Genomic DNA, 19,450 nt, shown 5'->3' with positions numbered 1-19,450 from the left:
GTCCTCCCCATTTCTCTCGTACCCTGCCTCAACACTTTCCTGGGCTGGGATGGGCCGCATTAGCCATCCCTCCAAGGACGAATGTCTCCATCTCAAGCCCAGCACTGTGTCTGGCACGCAGGCAGCGCTCACTGAACACCGTCAACCCAAATGGATGATCTGGAACCCCCAGCCTCCGTTCTCTGGACTGCAAATTGGGGACCCAACTCAGTCCATCATTAGTCCATGATGCAGAAAGCTGTGGCAAGCATCACGAAGACAATTTTCCTGGTGCCATGTAACTCTACTCTCAAGCCACTGGGACTTGCAGGTTTTTCTCAGCAGAATGGAGGCATTAACCTTCCTTCCACCATAGGCTCCCAGAAGAGGTGGTGGGCAAGTAAGCACTTAAAACTCCAACCTGCAGGTCAGCCTCCCTCCCTCCTTCCTCTGCAGAAGCCCCAGAGCTGGAGGCTGCGTGGGGACAGACACCACAGCCTCAGAGAGACAAGTCACATCTTCAGCTTCCCTCAACCTGTGCAAGCACTGAGTTGCCATGGCGACGATGCAGCCCTGAGATGCAGTGGCTGCAGACAGCATGGGTGCTTCTAGGGCTCAAAGCCAAGGGTGGACGCTGTCTGGCCTGCGAAGCTAGGTGATTGGGTGGGCCAGGTGGGGGAGGAGGAGAGGAGACCTCCTCTAGGCTCGGCCGGTAATTGCTGCTAAGTGAGGGGCTGTCATTGAACCCTACATGTGGGCGGTGCGGGCCCCGCTCCGCACCCTGTAATTACTGCACCAGACAGCAGCGCTTGCTCCTGCGTGGGGCAAGGGGGATGGTGTGGGGCGCAGACAGGAAGCTCTCATCCACCTGAGCCAAAGGGGCTCTGGCAGGCTCTCCCCACTGCCCGAGCATCCTGCATCCCACGCAGCCTCTCTGGCAGAGGCGGCAGGCCCCCGCCCCTTTTTGCTGGCTCTCCCCACGTCATGTGGTGTGGAGCATGAGCTTCCTTTAATCCTGGCCTTTGAGCTGGCAGAATCCAGGGAGGGGCAGAGGTGCAGGAACCAGATAAGGCCCCACCTCAGGGGAGCCCTTGGTGTCACACCTCCATTTGCGCGAGAAGTCTGCGTTGTGAAGCTGAATTGGAGGCAGATCTCGGTTCTAACTCCTCCTGAGCCCGGAGGCTCTGAGGACGGCAGGCTAGTCACTGCCCTCTCCTGGGTCTCAGTTTCCCTAGCTGTAAGACTGGAGTGGGACTGAGTAATTCTCAAGGATTCTTCTACAGCAGGGGTTGGCAAACTACAGCCAGCAAGCCAAGTCCTGTTTTTGCAAACAAGGTTTCGCTGGAACACAGCCCCGCCCCTGTTTCTGTATCTCTGTCTGCGGCTGCTTTTCTGCTACAAAGGCAGACTTGAGCAGCTGCAACAGAGCCTACACGGCCCCCAAACAGAAAATATTCACTATCTGGCAGAAAAAGTTTGCCAGCCCATTTCTAAAGTGTTAACATCCTCCTAAAGAGTGAGCTTTTGTGGCTCCAATCTGATTAGAACAATTCATAACAAGCCCCGTCCTGGTCCCCACCCACAGACACCCGCTGTCCTCTTCCAAGGACCCTTGCCCACGCTGGGTAGTGGTGGCAGGTGGGGCAGCTGAGAGCGGCAGCATGGAGCAACGGCGCCACCTACTGTGAGAGCCTAAAAGCACTTGTACGGAAGGGACTCGGCCCCACAGCCCAGCCGCTCTCCCAAGGCAGGGCCCTGGCAGCAGCTCACAGCAGCAGGCCAGGCCTCAGAACCACTGCCCTTCGCAGCAGGGATCTCGGCCCCTCCCTCCCCATTTTATACAGAGGCCTGCAGTCTAGAAGGGCAGCGTGACTTGTCCAAGGTAGGTGAGCAGAAGGCCCAGGTGCCAGAGGCCAATAAACCCTTCCATATACGTTCTGTGGACATACACATAGGCACAGAGACCTGGCCATGAACCCTAGCCTGGCCATTCATTTAGGGTCTGGGTTCCACGCCTGCTAAAAGGATTTTCAAAATAAACACACAGATAACATTTAATCTGTTACCAATATTGACTCAGTCTTCAGAACAACTCTGTAGTAATTATTTCTCTTTTGCAGAAAACTGTGGTACAGAGGGTAAGTAATTTGCTTAAGGTTACACAGCTGGTAAGTGACAGAGTCAGGATTCAAATCCTAAAGTCCTCAGAATACAGTACTCAGTACATATTAATTTTTTCCTGCCTGCAGGTGTGGTGGGGCCCCAAGGAAGGGCACCGGGACTCACCCAGGAGCATAAGAGACGTGGAAGGCCTGGAGTGTGACCAGTCATCTGAGGAAGGCCCACGGCATGGAAGGAAGAGGAGAGGCCGGCCTACACCGCCCCTCCCTGCCCCCACACCTCCAGGCAACACAAGGTGGCCAGTAGACCGTAAACCCTTTTATTTCCAAACTATAAATAGATCTGCTGAGAAAAGCTGCTCTCCAGGTGATGAGGCCCCGGCCTCTCCATCCCCTTTCCAACCGCTCCACAGACCAAACCCAGGCCCCTCAGAAACCTGTTATGCCTCTGAAATCTTACTCTCGGCTATCAGAGCCTGGCGGGCAGCTGAGAACAGCCCCTCCCTTCTGCTGTGACTGCAGCACGGCTTGGACCCGGTCCCGCCAGGCCCCAGGGTGGCTGGTGCCCAGCACGCTGTCTGACCAGCTCCCTGACCTAGCCCCACCATGTGGTCGTGTGCGATCCAAGGCCCAGCCTGCGAGGTTCCAGTCACCGCTTCCCCGGCTGCTGTGAGGAGCCACACGGGTCCCCAAACCACCGTCAAGTGTGAGGGCCGTGGAGCGGCCTGCTTCCAAGCGGGTCCCCTGGCTGGTCACTGCTGCCCCTGGGCCACTAAGCAGTCCTCCTCCTCCTCATAGTCGTCTTCCCCCTGCTGGCTGCTCCAGAGCAGCAGCTCCCGGTCAGGGTTGGAGCCCTGCCCCTTCAAGGGTTTAGGGCTGCCATCACCTGGGGATAAAGAGAGACCAGTTACAGACCCAGCGATGGTTCTCTCAGTGTGCCATTGCGGGTGTTTGCTGAGTCACCTGGGCCCCCGCCCAGCCACCCACCCACTCCCTGGAGAGGACTCGTATGTCTTCTCAGAGGAATGGTGGCGGCAGAATCACCAGGCACACTTCCTGAATTAGAGAAAGAGCCAACGGCTGAACTGCACAGACAGCCACCAGGCTGGAACTGCTTTGGGGAAGTCGCGAGTCACCTGCCCCTTCCTGGTAGGGCTGGGTCAAGGGGAAATCACAGAGGCCGAGAGTCACGGGGAGAACGTCACAGGCTTCTGCAGGGGCCTGGGTTACCTTTGGAGTGCAGGGCTTTGAGGGCCACGTGCAGGGAGATTCCCGAGACGCAGAGGGCGAAGCCCAGCCAGTTCAGGAGGCTGATCTGATCACCCAGCAGATGAGCCGCCAACAGCAAAGTGCAGACTTCCTGCGGCAGAGAAGCAGGAAGGGGAGTGGTCAGCAGGGGGAGGTGGCTCCTTTGCAAGGAGGCGGGAGGGCAGGGCACTGGGCACCCCCAGAGGACAGAGCCAGACTTGCCAAGACTCCCGGGGCCTGGGCAGGCTGGCCTGCAGGGCAAAGGGGAAGGTGTCCCCCCGCTCAGGGGACCAGTCCTGCCTGTAACGTTTCCTCCCTTTGTGTTACCGAGATGCAACAAAGGAGGCGCTTTTCACAGAATTCTGTCAGGATTAGAAGAGGCAGACGGAACCCAGGGCTGGGAGCGTAGGGCTTCAGCCCATGGCCACGGGCACAAGGAAAGCTACCCTTCAAGAAGGCACCCACAGACAGAGGCCTCAGCTGCCACGGAGGAACGCAGCGTCACCCTGGGCTCTACAGGACACACACTGGGCACGGGGTTCTCCCTACACAGTGGCTGCAAACGGGACTGGTGAGATGATTCCTTCTGAGAACCACAGCGTATGCCTCATCATTGGCTGGCAACCAGAAGACCCTAGGGGAGACCTATACTTCTGGTTTTAGGAACACTGCTCCAGTATCAGTGTCTGCCTAGTCAGAAAAAACTCCCTCCATGTCCCTGAGCAGGGAGCAGTGAGATGAGGGGGAGGTCAGGCAAGGATGATAAGAGGGCAAGGGAGCTGATGGCGGCAGCAGAGGCAGGATTGGCAAACACAGGGCACTCCCTGATATATAACCATCCCTTGCTGTGCCCACGGCAGACACTGCCAATCAATCACAGAACTCTTTACTGATGAGTCTGGATGGGGGCTTCTCAACCCATGGCTCAGGCTGCTGCCACATGACTAGAGTTGGCATTCATGGTAAAATGTAAATGCGACCCAGGCCTGGTGGAGTCAGACCTGGCTCTGAATCCCAACTCAGCCACCTCCTAGCCGTGTATCCTTGGGGAGGAGCAGCTCTTCATGTCTGTTTCCCCAGCTGTGAACTGGGGATGAGCATCCCCACCTCACGGGGCTGTGGTGATGATGGGAGGGGGTACAGATGAGAGCATGGCTCTCAGCACCCTAACTAGGCACTTCCGTCTCTTCTCTGCAGGGCCCTGGGGTGCAGGAGTTGGGACGGAAGCCGCTGTTGAGAAACACCCTTAGGGGGCTCCCCTCTAAGACAGGACAGGGGTCACCTCTGAGTCCGTACCTTAAAAATGCCAGCAATGGAGAGAGTGAGGCTGGAAGTTCTGGAGACCAAGAGGAACTCAGAGAAGCCCAAACCAAAGGCGAGAATCCCGCCAAGGAAGAGGCTCCCAAGTACCCGCAGGAGCAGCCCTGTGTCCTGGAAACGGAAGATTTTCTCAGATGTGGACAAATGGAGACCTGAAAGCAATGGGAGAGACGGTGGGAGGCCATGTCCTGGGTGTGCCCGCCCGGTGGCCTCACCATCCCCAGCCACAGAGTGAGACCTGCCACGGCTGCAGGGCACACTCGCTGAGCACTTGCTGACCGTCTGAGGCCCTAAGGAAGAGGACGGGAGGCGTGAGAGTCCCATGCAGATGGCCTGAGACTTGGGGAAGCCGGGGACGCAGTGACGGCTGCCAGAGAGCCCCAGGGCAATATAAGCCAGAGGTCCTCACAGGGAGCGATGGGGAGGGCTTCCAAGCCTCTGGGTTAAGGGGGGGAGGGTGGTACCGCAGAGAACATCGGAGGAAGCACCCTGCTACTTCACAGCGTTTACCTACCCGTCTTTGGGGAGGAGGGTGGAGAATAGTGACTTCCTGTGGCTCTGCAGCTGTGATAACCACTGGGCCAAAGAGAGATGGGGCAGCCCATCAAGTGAGGACTGTCAACGCCCTGGGCCCCTGGGGGATTCCCTTGTTCTAAATTTCAGGTGGGCCACCTATAAACAGGGACAAAGCTCTATCCTTACAAACCTTCTCCATTTTAATCCAGGTCTTGCTATTATGTAGCCATGGGACTCGGCAGAGACATGCCTCCTTTCTGGACCATGGTTTCCCCACTGATAAAATGAGAGCACTGGGACTAGACCACGGTTTCTCACACAGACACTATAATTTGATGAACGGTTCTCAAAAAGTAAACACACACACACATATAAATATATGACAAAAGCCATGGTCCCTTGTTTCGGAGACACCCACTCAGGCATCTACACACTTGCTTAGATTTCCAGAGGATTCTCGGCCCTCTAGCATTGTCCATCTGAGAGAAAGGCCCCTTGGTGCATCAGCAGGGTGTGAGGTTAGCCCCGACGTAGGTACAACAGAGACGCCTATGGGAGCTGGAGGCGGGCCGAGTACTCTGAGATTTTCAGAGGGAAGCACCAAAGAAATGCAGAGTGCCAGGCCTCCCCAGGCAAAGAGCCTCACACTGCAGGACATCTTCTCTGGTGCTGGGCTCAGCAGTACCGCAAAGGCATCGGCAAACTGAAGGGAATTCGGGGAAAAGCAACATACGTAATGAAGGCGCTTGGGGGATTAATTTACCAGAAAAGATTAAAGGAGCTAAATCCATGCAGCTTGGCTATGTGACGACTACCGGGGGCTTTCGGACGTGGGTTTGCAGAGATGGGGATGGTGTAAACACCAGGCGGGGGGAGAGCGTAGCGTTTGTACAGGGGGCATGATGAAGGAATGGGGAGAGATTTTAAAAATGAGGCTGCGGAACAGAAGCCTCCTGGACAATGGGGCTGCAGAATAATTTTCTCAGAGAGGTTCGAGACGCTTCACTGCTTCAAACTTAAATGGACGTGAGACAGAATTCTCTGTAATGACCCTGAGGAGAGAAGGGACTCGGGGAGGAAGGATAAACAGACAAGGGACAAAACTAATCCAAAACATGGGAGGAAGGATGGTGGCACCACACCTCCCAGCCCAGACAATTCTCCCTGCCTCTCCTCTTCTGTGGGAGATGACAGTGGAGGGGAACTGCTGATCTGCTCAGGCTCTTGTGCACTGGCCCTGGGCCCCGCACCCCAGAAACGTGCACTCAGCCAATCTGGCAGACACCCGAAGGCCTGAACCTACTGTTTCTACTTCCTGGGATGCCCTGCCCCCATCAGCCTGTCAAAATCCCATTCATCCTCCAAAAGACATTGTCTGGGAAGCCTGTGACTTGCCTTCCCACCCTACCATCCCAAAACACTCCATGACCCTCTGCTCCTTCTAGGAGACAGAATGCATAACAGTTAAGAGGGGGACTCTGGAGCCAGCTGCTGGATCCAAATTCAGGCTGGTTTCTGAGCCAGGAGACCTTGGGCAAGGTTACCTTTCCTTCTGTCTGCCTGTCTCTTTCACCTGCAGGATGGAGATAATAACAGTACCACCACACAGGGTTTGGGGAGTATTAAAGAGTTAGTATGTTTAAAATGACTGGGACAGCCCCGGCACACCTTCAGGGCTGTGCGGTCACTGTCATCACCGTCTGCTGTATCTCATACACGCTTCCTACATAGCACTTATCACACTGGATTCTAGCCATTTGGTTTAAGTGTCTGTCTAGCCCCCAAACCAGGCACTGCCGGGCGAGGGGGCACAGTTCTGATCACTGTCACCTCTGCAGCCACCACAGTGCTGGGCTCAGAGCAGGGTCTGGGGATCTGCTGCACCGAGATGCCCAGAGGTGGAGAACCCAACGTACCTTCAAATATGGCAAAGAGAGGGAAGAGCCCCAGAAACATGAGTGGCTGCAGGTGGAACATGGTGTCAATGGGGTTCTGGAGCCCTGCAGAATGGGGACACGGGTGAGCCCTCAGGCCTGGCCTGGCCTGGCCTGCCTCCACCCTGCCTGGGGCCAGCCCCTCTCACCTAGTTCCGCCTTCTGCAGGAGAATCTGGGTGAGGGTCCAGCGAATGCCACCGATGAACGAGGCCCCCAGCACCAAGGCAAAGCCCTCCACATTGAACTGCGTGGACTTGTAGGTGAACATGAAGAGGCCGCCGGCGATGAGGAGGACCACCAGGACCAGTGCTGCACGCTATTAGGATGGGGAGCAGTGGTAACTAACTTGGGGTCTTGAGTTCATCATACCTGGGGTTTGGGGGTGTGCAGCCACCTTGGCTGCCCTTGGACAAGAAACCCTCCTAGCTCCCCCACCCGAGGGTCCTGCCAGCTCCTTCCTATCGATGGATGCAGGGCTGGCCTTCAGCTGGCATGTACCCACCCTCCCTACCTGATCTAAAACACGGCAGAGCTTTCCCACGGCTGTCCTAGGCCCCCAGGTGGCCCCACCCCCTCCCCTGGACCTCACGCAGCAGGGAGCCCCCAGGACCCGGCTCTACCGGCCCCTGTCCTTGAATCCTCTCCCCTTTGGTCATTACCCCTGCCACACCACTTTCTAATATTCTCAGTAGTGCCCTGTGTCTAGGTCCTTCCTCAGCAACAGGAGTTACTGCCACCTGGGCTGGGCTTGTCTCCTCATCACACACAGTGATAAGCCACTGTCCAGTTTCCCCTTTTCATTCTTAGCATCTCTGGGAGTAGGAGGGTCAAAAGGAAAGCTGGGGCCTCACCAGTTTCTCCAGCTTGAAGATCAGAGAGAAGATCAAGATGAAGAGGACAGCTGAGGATTTGGTCATTGTGTACCTGGCAACAAAAATTACCCACAATGCACCGCTGGAGCCTGGGCTCAGACTCACCACCAAGACAGGGGCCCTTGGCACAACCAGGGCAACTGGCTCTGCTCAGGGCAGTGGGTGACCTGGGTACAGAAGACCAGAGGAAGGCGGCCTGAGTCGTCTGAGCTGACCTGTGACCTTTGTTTACCTACTCCTCAGTGGAGGCCAGGAGGAGCAAGGCAGGATGAGAAGTGCAGACAGAGGGAAGGCAGGGACTGTGCTCTCTGAAGCACAGAACCAGAGATATTCTCAACTGCTATGCCTGCCCCTCTGTGCAGCTGAGGCCCTGCACATCGGTCAGCGCCCTTTCTCCCCTGCCGTGACTGTCACCGCTGTTTGAGCCCCTGGCTTCCCCAGGCCACCTGGCAGGCAGGCACAGCATCCCCTGTGCCGGGCTTACGCAAGAGGCTGGCGACTTCCTGGGGAGCTGCCGGGTGCCAGGCAGGAGCTGAGAGAGCAAGGGCTGGTCCCAGAGAGTGGTGTAGCAGCTGGCCCATCGGCCGGGTGCACAGACAGCCGGCTGGACAGACAGCTTGAGCCTGCAGGGGGGCGGCGGGGTGGGGCGGGTACTCACAGTGAGACGGTGATGTAGAGGAAGCTCCAGTTGGACAAGCCCACGTCAAGCGCCGTTGCCAGTGCTGTGGACACAGGGGCCCCACCGGACACACAGACAGGGAGGCCGGCATGGGCGTGCCAGACGTTACAATTCTGTCAGGCACCTGAGTGCCCCCCACTCTGCCCTGCATACTCCAGCTTTCTCTGGGGCCCTTGGGCTGTCCTTTCTAGTGAGCAACTAGAGGGTTAACTGCTGGCCAAAAAAAGCAGGGTGGTCTGCTCCAGCACTGGGGCTGCGGTCCATTCTGATTGCTGGGGATGTGTTGTTCCCATTTGTTAAATATTTTGACTGTCCTCCTGATGAGGGTTATTAATCCAATCCTGTTGATCCCCTACTGGAAAGTCTTCAGAGTGGCTCCTGTTTTCCTCAGGATAAAACACACACTCCTCACGAGGAGCTGGCCCTCCAGGATCTGACCCCTGCCGCCCTCTCATTTCTCATTTCTCCCACAGCCTCTCACCAATGCTGAGTTCTCAGCATCCGGAGACACTTTCAGTTCCCTTTCAGACCTCCACACACACTAAACCTCTCCCAGGCACACAGGCGCCGTCCCCTCCCAGGACCGGCCAGTCCCACTCATCCTCCAGGTCTCAGCCCACTCAGCCCTCGCTCCGGGAAACCCTCCCCACCCAGCCGCCCGCCGACCTTGGCGGGTTCCCCTGCTCTGTGCTCCGTGACGCCCCTCACTGCCCTCAGTGCAGCACGGCGAGGGGAGGGACTCCACGCTCTGCTCACTCCTGTCTCCAGGCCATGGCGCGTGGCTCAGGGAACCACAAGGCCACTGCTGCATCAGGGCTTTTTCTGGGTGTGCATGGGGGGAGTGGGCAGATGGGAAGTACGTAAGAGGCAGAAGTGGGGGTGGGGGAGCAGGCAGGAGTGAAGCGGGCAGAGGGGGCCTAAGCTTCAAGCCATGCAGGCTTCCTTTTGTCCTTGGCCTACGGCTTTCCAAGCAGCCCCTCCAGCCCGGGCCGCCCCAGGGCTCACCCCACCGGCACATACCTGTCGGAGCTACTCTTCTGAGGTAGTCGGTCCAGCTCAGCACCACGCGGGCCCTGTGGCTGGAGCACTGAACCAGGGCCCTGGACAGGGCAGAGAACAGGAAGATCACGGCCAGGTGCAGCATCGTCATGAACAGGGGGAAGTGGAAGCTCTGTGCGGAGCCCAAGCACACAGCCCAGGTGTGGCTTACTGCCTGCCCACTCCGGCCCCCTCCTCGCCTCTATCGGGCGGCAGTGGTGCTAACTGGGTGGTTCATGAGGGCTCTGCATTGTGTGAGGGGCTTTCACCCACATTACAATCACTTGGGATGAGAGACTACTAGTCCCAGTTCTGGAGGTCACACGGAGAGCAGGTGGCAGACCAGGGCTCAGTCGCAGCATGGTGCTGTCCACTCTTCAACAGGCCTGTGAGCTACCTACCTGCTCCAGCCCGTCCCCCCGCCTCCACCCAGCTAATAGCCAGTGCGGGCCAGGAGGGCTGTGCCAATGATTAAAATACCAAACGACCTCTCTACCGGATGGTAAACAGCTGCCACCGTAAGCCCCCCCGGGTTTCCCCAGCTCACCCTCGGTGTCTCCCTTTCCTGATTCCCCTCAACCCAAACACTGAAGGGGAATCCCTGGCACGGCAGGGCTCTGGGGCCCTGTCCCATCACTAGTGCGACTGGCTTCCAGTTTGATTAGTTGAAGCCCGGCCTTCCTGTTGTTAAATATTAGGGACAATGTAGCCACAGCCACCTCCCTCCCCGGCCCCTGCGCTGCAAGGCCTCCGAGTTACCTTCGTCAGCCATTTGTTGTAGAAGGTGATGCCGATGGAGAAGCAGTAGTAGAGAAGCACCAGCCCCAGAGTCAACACCGCCTTCCACACAAAGGCCACTTCCAGGGCCCACCTCCCCATCCGTGGAGGCTGCAACTTGCTAGCTCTGGGTCAGTGGGGGCTGGCACCTCTCTTGAAGATAGCCCGCAGGAAGAGCCAGTCAAGCTGGCTCACGACTTTCAACAAGAATGGCTCCTGGCCAGAGGAGTTCTCTTCGTCTCCATGATTCGGAATCGTCAACAGAGCCCCAGGCAGAGTCCTCACCTAAGGGGCTGGTGGCCTGAGCCGACCCTCTCCATGACTAGTAACTGGATGCAGGGCTTGCAGGTCCCCGGGTCTAAGGCTGGAAGGATGAGAAGGCAGCTCTGGTGGCTTGTGCAGAGTGAGGGCCATCTGGCTTCGCCCACCCCATCCCCACCCAGCAGGGGGCAGGTCAGAGGAGACAGGACAGCAGGAAGGAGCCCACACCCACGTCCACTCTCTTATCACCTCAAGCTGTTCTCCATGAATTGCCACCAAAGTGACCTTTTAAAAATGTAAATCTGATCATGTCAGATAAGATGCTAGCTTTTGGTGGCTTCTAGTGCTTTTATGATGATGACCATAAACCCTTCCTGCGGCTAAGGCCTGATCCAGTCCCTGCAGGCCTCCCGGCCTCAGCTCCAGGCTCTCCGTGCCCGAGGCTCACCACCGCCTTCCAGTTCCCCAGACACCCTGGGCTCTCTCCTGCTGCCTGAAGGAACTCAACACTGCCTGCCCTTCGTTCCTTTCTCAGCTGCTCCCACTCATCTTCAGCTCAGCTGTCGCTTCCTCAGGGACCCCCCACGCGTCCCCCTGAGTTTCAGGCTGCTCTCACGGCTCCCCTACTTTTCACTCATCGCACTTGCGCAGGGCGCGATGATTGGAGTGGTCTCTGTGACGCCTGGGAGGCTGTGTGCTCCATGAAGACAAGGATCACCATGTCCACATTAGCCTTACACTCACCTGGCGCATTAAGGTTCTCCATATGGTTTCATAACTCAGTGCAAGAGAGGAGGCATGTGATTTTCAGGGGACTGATCTAGTCTTTAAGATGTTAAAAATGGACCAAGAAACCAATACCGACCTTGCCCTAGCCTCTAGCAACCACTCCCATAGAGGCGGTGCCTCCTTAGGGTCTTGCCAAACTAAACAACTCGTTGCCTCCCTACCAATCTAGCCAACCCTAATGAGTGCCCAGAGCATGCCAGGCTCCAGGAAGACCAGGTTGACCCGGGTCCAGCGTTATCCCACCTACTGCTTCATTTGTGTGTTCTTCCTCCCTCACCTCTTCCTCTGAAACATTCCCACCTTGCTGCAATGCCACCTCTTTCTTGAAGCCTTCCTAGAACCATGTGATCAGACATCTTCCTTCCCCCCACCCCCAGTCCTTTCTGAAGGGAGTAATCACATTCAGTTCTGTACTCTGGAACCTGGGTTATCATTTCCCCTCCCCCAACACAAACTGGGAGCTGGCACAAGCCTCTGCCCAAAGGACATCACAGGGCTGTAGTTCTCTTCAAGGGAACTTTGGAAACCTGTGGTGGTGTTTGGGGGGACGCTCCTAACTTAAGTGAGTGGGGACTATAAGGGAGATAGTCCACATAACAGAATTGTTTGGCACCCTACATGACCTGGACATTCATGGAGGCCAAAGATCTGCTTATAATTACCTGAACCTAGAACCCAACTGTTTTTACATGTAACAGAACAGTTTTTCCATGGTTCTACTATGCACTAAAGTTTCCAAGAGTACATTTACCATTTACCCTGAGGGGAGAATGAACTGTTCTTGATAAAAGGGTACCACGAGTTCCCGGAAAAACCACATTATCTACAGCAATGGCACTCATGGTTTTCGAGCTGTAGTAGTCTGCACCGTGGCTATCACTTTCCCAGAGGTTCTATGGGGAAAGTGGCGAAAGCATCGACTGCTTCATTGTGACTTCCAGTGTCCTTGTGCACAGGAACTTACATATTGAAACACATTTTATTTTGTTGTCAATTACTTTCCTTTTATTTCTCTTTTATATTGTGGTTAGGGCATCATCAATTTTTTAAAAGTTATACGTAGGCAGTTTTTATGAACCATAAATTTCATTTTAGGATAATAAGGGGGGTTGTTAATGAAATATTTGTCATTAAAAAGAGGGTGTCGTATCCAATGGATTGAGAACCACTATGCTATGTGACCTAATGCAGTCCCATCCTGGAAATGCCTCCATTAAGCTGACATCTCCCCAATGTGTCTCTCTCTCTCTGACCTCCCCATGAACCCCAGAAGAATATCCAACTGCCTTCTTGTCCTCGTCCAAACCTGCTCCTCTTCCCACCTCGGCCAGTGGGACCACCATTCACCTAGTTGCTTAGGCCAAGAATCTTGCTCTTATCTTTGATTCTGCTTTTTCCCTTGGCGCACAATCAATCAAAATACTGTCAGCTCTACCCTCACAAAACATCTCCAACAGGATCACATCTCCTGACCTCCACCACCATCACCTGAGCCACCATCCTCTTTCCCCCACACGATGCATTAGTCTCCTAAATGGTTCTCTCTGCTTCTCCCTACAAGAGTCCATAGTGGAGCGCACAAGCTCTATCTTAATTCTCACTTTGAGTAACCTCATCCCATCCAATCGCCATGCCCATGATTTCTAAGTTCTTTCCATTAGCCCTAACCTTTCTGTGAGCTCCAGATTAGCACATCGAACCGCCTATCTGATGGCTCCACTCACGAGATCTAAACTTTAAGTGCCCCAAGCAGATTTCTCGATTCACACCCCCAATCTAGTCCAAAGTCATTAGTAAATGCCAGCATAACACTTAAGCCCAAACCCCCAGACGAACGATGAAGTCACCCTGACCACTCTTTCTCTCCTTCCTCAAATCCTGTCCTGTCAGTTCCACCTCCAACATACTTCTTGACCCACTTACTTCACTTCTACTCCACCATCACAGTCTAAGCCACAGTTATCTTTCACCCACTGGACATCTGATCTGACTGGTGTCCCTGCCTCCTCCCCGCCAGCCAACCTCAAGTCCACAAAGCAGCTGGGAGACGGCCTAAGCACAGAAAACAGACCACGCGCTCACAGGGCTAATCCCAACTCCTCAGCAGGCCCACGAGGAAGGCCTCTGCCGACCACCTCCTCCCCCCACGGCCCCAGCACTTGCCACGCTGGCCTCCGGCTGTTTGTCAAACACATCAAGCCTGTGTCCTTCTGCGCACTTGCTGTTCCCTCTGCCCAGAACACACTTCCACACACCGCTGGGTGGCTTAACTTTCCTCGCGGGCCCCCTCCTCATCCTGGTGGCCCCTCCTACCCCCTGACGTCTCCCCGTCTGCCCACGTGTCTACTGCCCGCCCCCCACTCGCACCCCAGGGCGGGAGGCGGCCGCTCGGCGGGCAGGGCCGTGCTGCAGATGCCCGCCGGGGTGCAGGCCCGGCGCGTCGGGGTGCTCAGGACATGCCGGGGAAGCGCGCGGGGCAGGCGGCCGAGGAGGGCGCGAGGAGGCCCTGGCCCCTACACGGCGCGGACACTGCGGCCCGGGAGGGCAGGAGCCCGACCCCGCCCAGCCGGCCGCGACCCCGCTCCCCGGCCCAGGCCCGGCCCTCCCCGTCCCTCCCCGTCCCCGGGAGCGCGCGCGAGGCCCGCCGCGCGCCCACTCACCTCGGCCACGGGCGCTCGGGGCCTAGACCCTCCTGCCGGAAGTGCGAGGCTGGGCGTCGCCGCGGAGGGGGCACTTCCGCCGGAAGCCGGCGAGGGGCGGGCGGGGCGTGCTGCCGGCGGGGCGGGGCGGGGCTTCCCCCACTGTCCGCCGGGACCCAGCCTGGCGCGCCCTTCCCGCGGAGCCTTTGGAGCCCAGCGGTGAGCACCCCGTCTTGCTTGGTCGTTTGTGTCTCCTGCGCTCGGGCGAGGCGCCGCTCTGGCGCGCGGCGCCTGGTGCAGAGCCGTGCGCACCGCGGGGGCCAGAAAATAGTCTCCTGTTTACTTCTGTTGAACACATTAAGTCTTTACTTATGTCCAGCCCCGTGCTGGGCACCACGGAACGAACCACCAAGATAAATCTCTCGTGGCTTTTTCTTCTGGGAGCTCAAGCCAGCTGGGGAGTGATGATAAGTCGGGGCCATTACATTTTAGCACTTAGAAGATCCATGAGAAGTAAAAATTATACTAAGCATTTGTGAAACACTTTCTGTGTGCCTGAAACTTGATGAGAACGATCTCCATTTCCGCAGGTCCAGTAGAGGGAGAGCGTCCCAGGCAGAGGGATGAGCAGGCTGAGCCTGGCTTGGAGCCCAGTTGTTTCTAAAGAGGGTAACCCAAAAAGTAGCCAGGGGGCAGATTGCACTGGTCCCAAAAATGCCAGCGAGGGCGTTCAGATCTTATTCATCTTGCAGGCTGGATTAAAAGGCAGAGCCTGCAGACAGGGAGAATCATTAGGAGGCCAGGCAGGCTGGGGTTGCAGGCGGAGGCTCAGTTTGGGGCTTTTTGCCTTTCCTCTTTGGCCCCTCCTGGGCGCTCTGGCTCAGACTGGCTGCAAACAGGGACCCTTGCAAGTGACTCGCCTGGGCTCCCCGTGCCTTTTGAACAGAAGGCTCAAGGCCAGAGTGTAAGCAGTGCATTATGCAAACCGCTGCTGCCCCTGCCATTGCCAGCTGGCACCCTGCAGACATTAGTTCAGTCAACACTTAGCCAGCACCTACAATGGCACCCATTGCTGCCCAAGGTCTTGGCTTTATTCAGTCCTCAAGGCCTGTAGTGCCTGTGCACTCTGTGCCTTTTGAAAGAGCTTGTCCTCCCCTCCTTCTCTCTCAGAGGCAAGAGAAAGTATCTGTTTTCATCACCGCCCTCATTCAAGCCTCCCAGCTACCAAGGCTGAGGTTTGGAGCAACAGCCTAAAACACCAGCTGGAAGGCTGGGCACTAAGCACTGGCAACACACAGGGTGAAGAACGTGTCTTCTTTGTAAGGCACGAGTACTCGAGCTGTCCCCTGGCGGTGGCCCTGGCAGGGAGAAGAGGGAGGACATGTTCACGGGGGTGTACAGCATGCCTTTCCCTGCTGTACCCGGCAGGCCTGACCAGAAAACACTTTGTCCTGGTGCGCCAATCTGTGAGTATCCTTAACCAGCAGGGTGTGTGTGTGTGTGCGCGCGTGCCCGAGGTGAAGGCAGGGTGGTGGCAGAGGAGGAAGCGGCTCTTGGGAGGTGGCTGAGGGCTCCAGCTGGAGCTCTCCGAAGTCTCGCAGACACAATGAAATGAGGTCTTGTCAAGGTGAAGCTCCCCTGGGCAGGGAGCAAGTAGAGAAACAGTTGTTAACAGGAACCACAGTTTGTACATGAAAGAGTATTTATTGAAAACATGGTTACTGACAGGAAGCTCCTGGCTGCTCTCCGGTTACAATCTTGGCTCACAACTGCAAGTGTAACTATTTTTTTTGGCCTCCAATTTTATTTTCCCTCAAACATTCCATCTAGGATAGGTAGATCTTATATAAATATATATACATGTCTGTATAAGTATGGCCTATAGTAAAGAAAATATATAGTACACTCTTCAATGGGCAGTACCTACCATGCCAGGCTCCCAACACTGAATGCCACTGTGTTCACATGTGTCCAAGGAGAGAGGCTTGCGTGTGGTTCACAAGTGCTGCAGCACCAGGGAAGCCCCGTTGGCACAGCTGTGGCCTCAGCTGGCCTCAGCCAGCTCCCAGAAATCACGGTCAATGGCAGAAACCACGGCGCTGGGATGGGGAAGGCGGGAAGGCAAACTTCCTGAGGTCTGGAAGGCCAAAGGAAAGCAAACGGGAGGGAGCTGCAATTCAGGTTAGGTGGGAGATTTCTCCCCGAGGAAGAAAAGATATAAACGGGGGGGTGGGGAGTGGAATCTGGTGACCTCACCACAGTCTAGGCCCAGCCTCATCTGGGCTCTCCCTGCAGAGTTCCGCGAGACTAAGAGGGTGGGACTCAGCCCGCATGTCTCTGACTTGCCAGAATGAGAGACTGAGAACTTGTAGGGAGAAATTCCAATGGCCCAGACAACTGGGGGGGAAGAGAGACCTGGTGGCTCTGGAGACCAGAGGTGTTAGAGCCAAACCTCAGCAGCAGCAGCATCTTGGCACTGTACGAGGCCGGAAGGAGCCCTCACGAAGACGACAAAAGCAAGGGCAAGGCCTCTACTTAGATTTGAGACACAGGCATGGGTCACCCAGAGGCAGTCCCTCCAAGGCTCTCAACACGCCAGCACATCTGGCCTCTGCAGGCAGCCTTTCCTGGGCCAGCTCTTGCCCACGTGGGGATCCAGCCGACCAGAGAGCAGGCTCAGAAGAAAAGGTGAGTGGCTGTTGTTAACTCCAGCTCAAGAAGCAGCTTCTTGGCCTGGAAGGCAAGGGTGTCTGCTGTTCATTCCTCATGGCCAGATCCCAGGCTCCACGGTGATGGGGAGGCCGGAGCACCTGCCTTCATGACTCATAGTGGACAGGGTCCTAGAGGAAGCTCTGGGTGGTCCGAGGTGGGTCTCAGAAATGGCTGGCATTTACTGGCCACCACAGTCACTATAGATTCTGTACAAGCAAAAGACAAGGCACCAGACTGCGTTTCTGCTGGGCCCAAAATCCCTTCCTGGGTACCGTCGTCTCTGGCTCCAGGCTCAGCCATAGTGATAGACAAAGTCATAGCTGCTGGGTTCCTTGGGCACTGGCGGCGGGGCTTCCGGAATCTGGATGTTCTCCAGGTCCAGGAGCCGCAGCTTCATCTCCATGCTCAGCAGCGTGTCCAGGTCACTCTTGGTCAGCTCGCTGGACATGTCCTTCCCCAGGAGGGCACTGAGGCCGTCAATCCAGATGCAGTACTGTGGGGAGCAAGTTGCAAAATGTCACCTGGTGGCCCCTGGTCAGCAGCAGGTCCTGCCAAGGTCTCTTTTCTGAGAGGACTCACAACAGTCTCTGTGGCACTATTCAGTATAGGCAAAACCGATTTGGGATAATAGCAAAGATAAACCGGGAGGTGATCATTCACTTTCTCAAAAGACCTTTTGATTTTTATGAGGGATTTACATTTAAATTCCCTAAAATAATATGAAATATGATTTTTAAAAATGCAATTAATGAGGGGCCGGCCCGGTGGCGCAAGCGGTTGGGTGCGCGCGCTCCGCTGCGGCGGCCCGGGGTTCGCTGGTTCGGATCCCGGGCGCGCACCGAAGTACTGCTTGGTAAGCCATGCTGTGGCGGCGTCCCATATAAAGTGGAGGAAGATAGGCACCGATGTTAGCCCAGGGCCGTCTTCCTCAGCAAAAAAAGAGGAGGATTGGCGGATGTTAGCTCAGGGCTGATCTCCTCACAAAAAAAAAAAAAAAAAAAAAAAAAAAAAAAAAAAAGCGATTAATGAATAAAGCAAAACGAGACCTGAGTACTGGGATGTCAATTACCTGCACTTGCCCTGAAATTAGTAATGGTAGGAAGAAATACGTATCAGGTGAAAAAAGCAGGACACAAATGGAATCACTGTAGGATCTCAATTTTGTTTCAAAAAAAGGAAATTAAATGATGTTAAAAATTATTACTAGAGAAACTGAACTTGAGGGTCTCATGATGAGACGGAATAACGGAATTCTCAACCCGTCCCTCCCTAACTCCTCCTGTTCCATCTTTTCCATGCCTTTGCTCACCTGTCCCCCACCTGCTAGTTCTTCATTTCTTCCCAATAAAACTCCACTGGCAGTTCAGGCCCTGGCTAAGCGTCTCTTCTTCCAGAAGCCCCACCTCAACTTCCCTCTGATGGCTCTCAGAGCTCACCAGACATGTGTGGTCTCAACCACGGTCACTCATTTGACATCTAGTATCTTCCAGTGCTGCAGATGAAACTGTAAGCCCTGTGTCGGGAGGACAGGATCCATCTGGCTTCAAAGCCCAGGCAGGATCCACTACAACATGTGACCAGGAGCCCTGAGGAAGGAGGATCTGTCAGGTTCATCAGGTTCACTTGGGCAGGTGGCCAAGGAGAAACTGAAGAGATTTTTCCTAGTCCCAGAAAAATAAGTTATCCCTAGTTGACCCTGTCTTTCTACGACAACCTAAGGCTGCTGCTGAAGAGTAACCTGGAGAGCCCAGCTCAGGCGAAGGACCCACAGCGTGGCAGAACCTCGGTGTCAAATAGCTTTCATGACACACTGTGGACCCCTGCCTTTAGGGGGATGTTCCTGTTCTGCCCACTCCTCCCCCCAGCTGAGGAGTCACAGAGAGGGCTCGCTGTGCAAGACAGCACCACGCTGCTCACCTCGTACTTATTAGGTGCAATGAAGTTTAAGGTCTCATCAGGGTCATACAGGATGGAGAAAGCCAATTCCAACACCTCCTGAAGGAGAAAGGGTTTCAGTTACTTGGAGCAACGGAATGGCCTGGGCTCTGCACACCAAGATGTTTGCCAGAGTCCTGGCAACTTGGCACCATCACCAAATGTGCTGAGTCAGGTGTGAAGTCATCATGGCCCCTGGGCACATATACAAGTGTGGCCGGAACCTTAATTCACCCACTCCCCACCTAAGTCACGCCTAAGATGTGATACTTTTAAGATTGGAGAAGTCATTTCTCAACACTCAGAACCTTTTGAATGTCAGAGTCTATGACTGTATATCACCTTAAATATATATCTTGGTGATTAAACTGAAAGTCTTACCAGGTTAAAAAAACCACCACAACAAAAACAAATTATAGCCAAAGATGGGACAATTTGAGCATCAACAACATAACTGTAATGAATTGAAACACATATAATTTGCCTAAATCCATAAGTTCATAATAATATAAGTTCATAATAATACTAAAAGACAAAACAAAATACATACACAAAATTGGTCACTATTGGATGATACCAGGGAACTAACTCATTGTTTTAAAAGTAGGAAAGAAAAGGAAGGAATAAAA

General features: G+C 55.2%; 2 protein-coding genes across 7 annotated transcripts in view; both read right to left on the bottom strand.

The window, feature by feature from the left end:
* Positions 1-2,398: 2,398 nt before the first annotated feature.
* SLC35C2 (solute carrier family 35 member C2) lies at positions 2,399-13,907 on the bottom strand. 4 transcript variants are annotated; one of them, XM_058562573.1, is made up of 9 exons: positions 10,468-11,897; positions 9,691-9,841; positions 8,650-8,713; positions 7,971-8,043; positions 7,267-7,435; positions 7,100-7,183; positions 4,644-4,819; positions 3,330-3,459; positions 2,399-2,985 (listed from the first exon to the last, which is right to left on the bottom strand). In XM_058562573.1, exons 1-9 carry the CDS (start codon positions 10,585-10,587, stop codon positions 2,852-2,854), a joined length of 1,101 nt encoding a protein of 366 aa, XP_058418556.1. In that variant the 5' UTR covers positions 10,588-11,897; the 3' UTR covers positions 2,399-2,851. The 4 variants fall into 4 exon arrangements, with proteins under 4 accessions (XP_058418556.1, XP_058418558.1, XP_058418557.1 ...); XM_058562575.1 differs by lacking the exon at positions 8,650-8,713 and having other exon boundaries at positions 9,691-9,770; positions 10,468-13,907; XM_058562574.1 differs by lacking the exon at positions 7,100-7,183 and having other exon boundaries at positions 10,468-13,905.
* Positions 13,908-15,857: 1,950 nt separating this feature from the next.
* Positions 15,858-19,450, bottom strand: part of ELMO2 (engulfment and cell motility 2) — a 38,919-nt gene continuing 35,326 nt past the window's right edge. For all 3 annotated transcript variants that reach the window (XM_058562562.1, XM_058562563.1, XM_058562561.1), the window contains exons 20-21: positions 18,804-18,881; positions 15,858-17,379 (exon numbers count right to left, since the gene is read on the bottom strand). In XM_058562562.1, the coding sequence (XP_058418545.1) occupies positions 17,179-17,379; positions 18,804-18,881 (279 nt within the window). In that variant the 3' untranslated portion in view covers positions 15,858-17,178. The remainder of the gene's footprint in view (positions 17,380-18,803; positions 18,882-19,450) is intronic.

This window comes from Diceros bicornis, chromosome 19 (genome assembly GCF_020826845.1).
Source record: "Diceros bicornis minor isolate mBicDic1 chromosome 19, mDicBic1.mat.cur, whole genome shotgun sequence".
In the NCBI taxonomy this organism is placed as follows: domain Eukaryota; kingdom Metazoa; phylum Chordata; class Mammalia; order Perissodactyla; family Rhinocerotidae; genus Diceros; species Diceros bicornis.
The sequence above is the reverse complement of the archived record's forward strand: the minus strand, read 5'-3'. Positions and strand labels throughout refer to the sequence as shown.

Coding starts and splice junctions, on each gene's coding strand:
- SLC35C2 (XM_058562573.1), bottom strand. CDS start 10,587: ATGGGGAGGTGGGCCCTGGAAGTGGCCTTTGTGTGGAAGGCGGTGTTG. Junction 9,842..10,467: donor ACAACAAATGGCTGACGAAG/GTAACTCGGAGG, acceptor GGCTCCGCACAG/AGCTTCCACTTCCCCCTGTT. Junction 3,460..4,643: donor CCATTGCTGGCATTTTTAAG/GTACGGACTCAG, acceptor TCTCTGCCGCAG/GAAGTCTGCACTTTGCTGTT.